Source organism: Bidens hawaiensis, unplaced genomic scaffold, assembly GCF_021521415.1.
Source record: "Bidens hawaiensis isolate Kalapana, Puna unplaced genomic scaffold, B.hawaiensis_p1.1 tig00039172_1, whole genome shotgun sequence".
Classification (NCBI taxonomy): Eukaryota; Viridiplantae; Streptophyta; class Magnoliopsida; order Asterales; family Asteraceae; genus Bidens; species Bidens hawaiensis.
The window spans coordinates 53713-56186 of record NW_027496901.1 but is presented as its reverse complement, the minus strand read 5'-3'; the positions used below and the strand labels follow the sequence as shown (position 1 = coordinate 56186).

At 35.7% G+C, this 2474-nt stretch overlaps 1 protein-coding gene across 1 annotated transcript; it reads right to left on the bottom strand.

Annotated features, from left to right (window-relative positions):
- Positions 1–841: 841 nt before the first annotated feature.
- On the bottom strand, positions 842–1894 carry LOC143591076 (15.7 kDa heat shock protein, peroxisomal). Its single transcript, XM_077071390.1, has 2 exons — positions 1755–1894; positions 842–1153 (listed from the first exon to the last, which is right to left on the bottom strand). Exons 1-2 carry the CDS (start codon positions 1879–1881, stop codon positions 858–860), a joined length of 423 nt encoding a protein of 140 aa, XP_076927505.1. The 5' UTR covers positions 1882–1894; the 3' UTR covers positions 842–857.
- Between the last annotated feature and the right edge of the window lie 580 nt (positions 1895–2474).

Here is a 2474-nt window from a genome sequence, read left to right as displayed (position 1 = left end):
TATGGTATTTGGTTGGAATCAATTCCAATTCCGAATCCTTTAACTAGCCAACCAAACACACTAAGGAATGAAATTTAGATTCCAATTTCATTGAAATCCTTTGGATTCCATCCAACCAAACAGGGCATTATTACTTTTCAAAAAGTTAATAAGTTAAAAACTGTTGTAAATAAGCAATCCCAAACATCCCCTAAATGTGCGTGTGAATTATTACAAGAAAAGTTATTTTAAGTTTTTAATATTTTTAACATGCATTTCAGTTTATATTTTCTTTAGTTATAAATATATTGACGTACTTAATTTTGATCAGACCTCGTAGACATAAAGAAGTAGGTTTGAACCTACCAAAATACAGACAGATCAATCAAGAACCTTTTCTATAGTCTAGAACGACCTCTCACAAAAATGAGTTCAAAGTCAATAGGATGCGGGTATAACCTAATGCCTCAAACTTGTAATATAATCCTTTTAATGGAATCCATACGCAGTCCCACATTTAAATACCCATCCACAGTGTTTCAGATTTTAGATTTTACGAGAATTCAAGTGCTTCTCACACCCGTTTTGGAATGAGGGGAATCCATACGTTTTAGTTCAGTCTATCCCAAAATTCGCAATTGGGCCTTTGGGTTTTTAAATCATATCAATACCCTAATCTAGCTAGCCCATCTCCTTCAACCAGTTATCATAGTTCAAGTTGTACCAAAAAATGTAAACCATAAAATTGGCAATCGATAAAACAATTTACTACGAAATTTATTCATAAATTAATTTATCGCATATTTGAAAATCCATTACTGATTTATGTTAACATAATCACCATTTGACATAGCAACAAACCATATTTTACAAATTTTCTAGAGCTTGCTAGAGACATGAATATTACGGACTTTCGAAGCTTTTGGGTTCAAATCCTTAGGCAGAACCACCGTGAGAACCCCATTTTCAACCTGAGCTTTGATCTGATCAACCTTTACATCTTCCGGCAATTCAATTTCCCTCGTAAAACCGTCAAGTCCTCCTCGCCTCTCAGCCACATGCCAAATGGTGTCGTTTTCCTTATTATCTTTAGATGTCTCCTTTCTTGTTTCTGCTCTCACCACCAAAGCATTGCCTTCTTCTACCTGCACCTTCACGTTGTCCTTGCTATATCCTGCACGGTTTCAATTGATGCATCGTGTTTGTTAGTTGAAGGTTTGATATCGATGCAATTTACACTCGAATTTGTATAGCAATTGTTGATTGGAGTATTGATTAGATAAATAACACGAATAATTGTGTAAACGAGCCGAACCTGAGCTCGGCTAGACTCGAGCTCAATTAGTTTTGAACTATGAGAGCCCGAGCTCGAGATCGGCTCCTTTTGACTTAAGAGATCTCATGCTTGAGCTCGTTTATATTTATAATTGATTAATTAGCTTATATACATTTTTAATTAAATTTGTATATTTTTTGAAAAATCTTATGCGTGCCTAAACTCGGCTATGCGGTGTGAAACTAATACAAAGAAGTTCAAAAGAGGTCAAACTTAAAATTGCACAAGACCTGACCTGCTTCCCATACAAGGCTCAACTTGAAAAGTAGATGAGCTTTGTTTGAGGCTCGGGCTCGTATTGTTAATAACATTTACATCCACTAAGTTGTTCAAGTCGTTACAATTTAAAGCTCTATAGTTGTATTGAATTTGACAATTTGGTATTGAATCAACAGATTATAGTTGAAAAAAAAAAATAAAAATAAAAATTGGTAGTTACCAGGGACGTTGATTTTAATGAAGTGAGATTGCGGAGTTTCGAACCAATCCATGAGAGGTGCTGCTGGAGAGCGATAGATTGGAGGACTCACGAAGAACCGCCTGAACGGATCACCAAATAAAGCCATTTTTTTTCAAGATTGTAGTGGTAGTGGTAGTGGTAGTGGTAGGAATAGGAAGGGTGTGTTAGTGATTGGATTTATGGAAGGGAAGGAAGAAGTCTCTCGAATCACTCGAACTTTCTTCAGGTTTCGGCTTATTACACCTTTTATTTTTCATTTATGGTTTCAGGTCAGATTGGTTAGGGTAACTCAAGACGCATTACCGGGTTTTGGCATAAGCTATAACTAGGTTGTTACCCGAGCGTAGCGCCGGGCTGTTCTGTTGGTTGGGCATCGTTTCCGTAAGTTGGTGCGAATTCGATTGGTATCAACTACGTTATTTACGGTACTAAAACTAAACCCAAAAAAGTTCCTCATAATAACGTATTTAGAACAAATTAAAAAAATAAAGCATCACACCACCTTACTTTTTCGTTGTTTGATTTTGTATTAAATCTATTAAAAAAAAGAAAACGGTTTACGTAAGCTTCGAACTCGGGATGTGCATATCACAACCATCCAGCAACACCACCACACCAACTTACCTTTTTGTTACTTTTCCTACTTTCAAAAGGATAAACAGTGAAACAGATTCTGAAATATTAAAAAAAAAAAAAAGA

Bases quoted from the DNA above. Each gene is read 5' to 3' on its own strand.
- LOC143591076 (XM_077071390.1), bottom strand. From the start codon at position 1,881: ATGGCTTTATTTGGTGATCCGTTCAGGCGGTTCTTCGTGAGTCCTCCA. The intron at 1,154-1,754 runs GTAACTACCAAT...GAAACCGTGCAG, and splicing joins CATTAAAATCAACGTCCCTG to GATATAGCAAGGACAACGTG.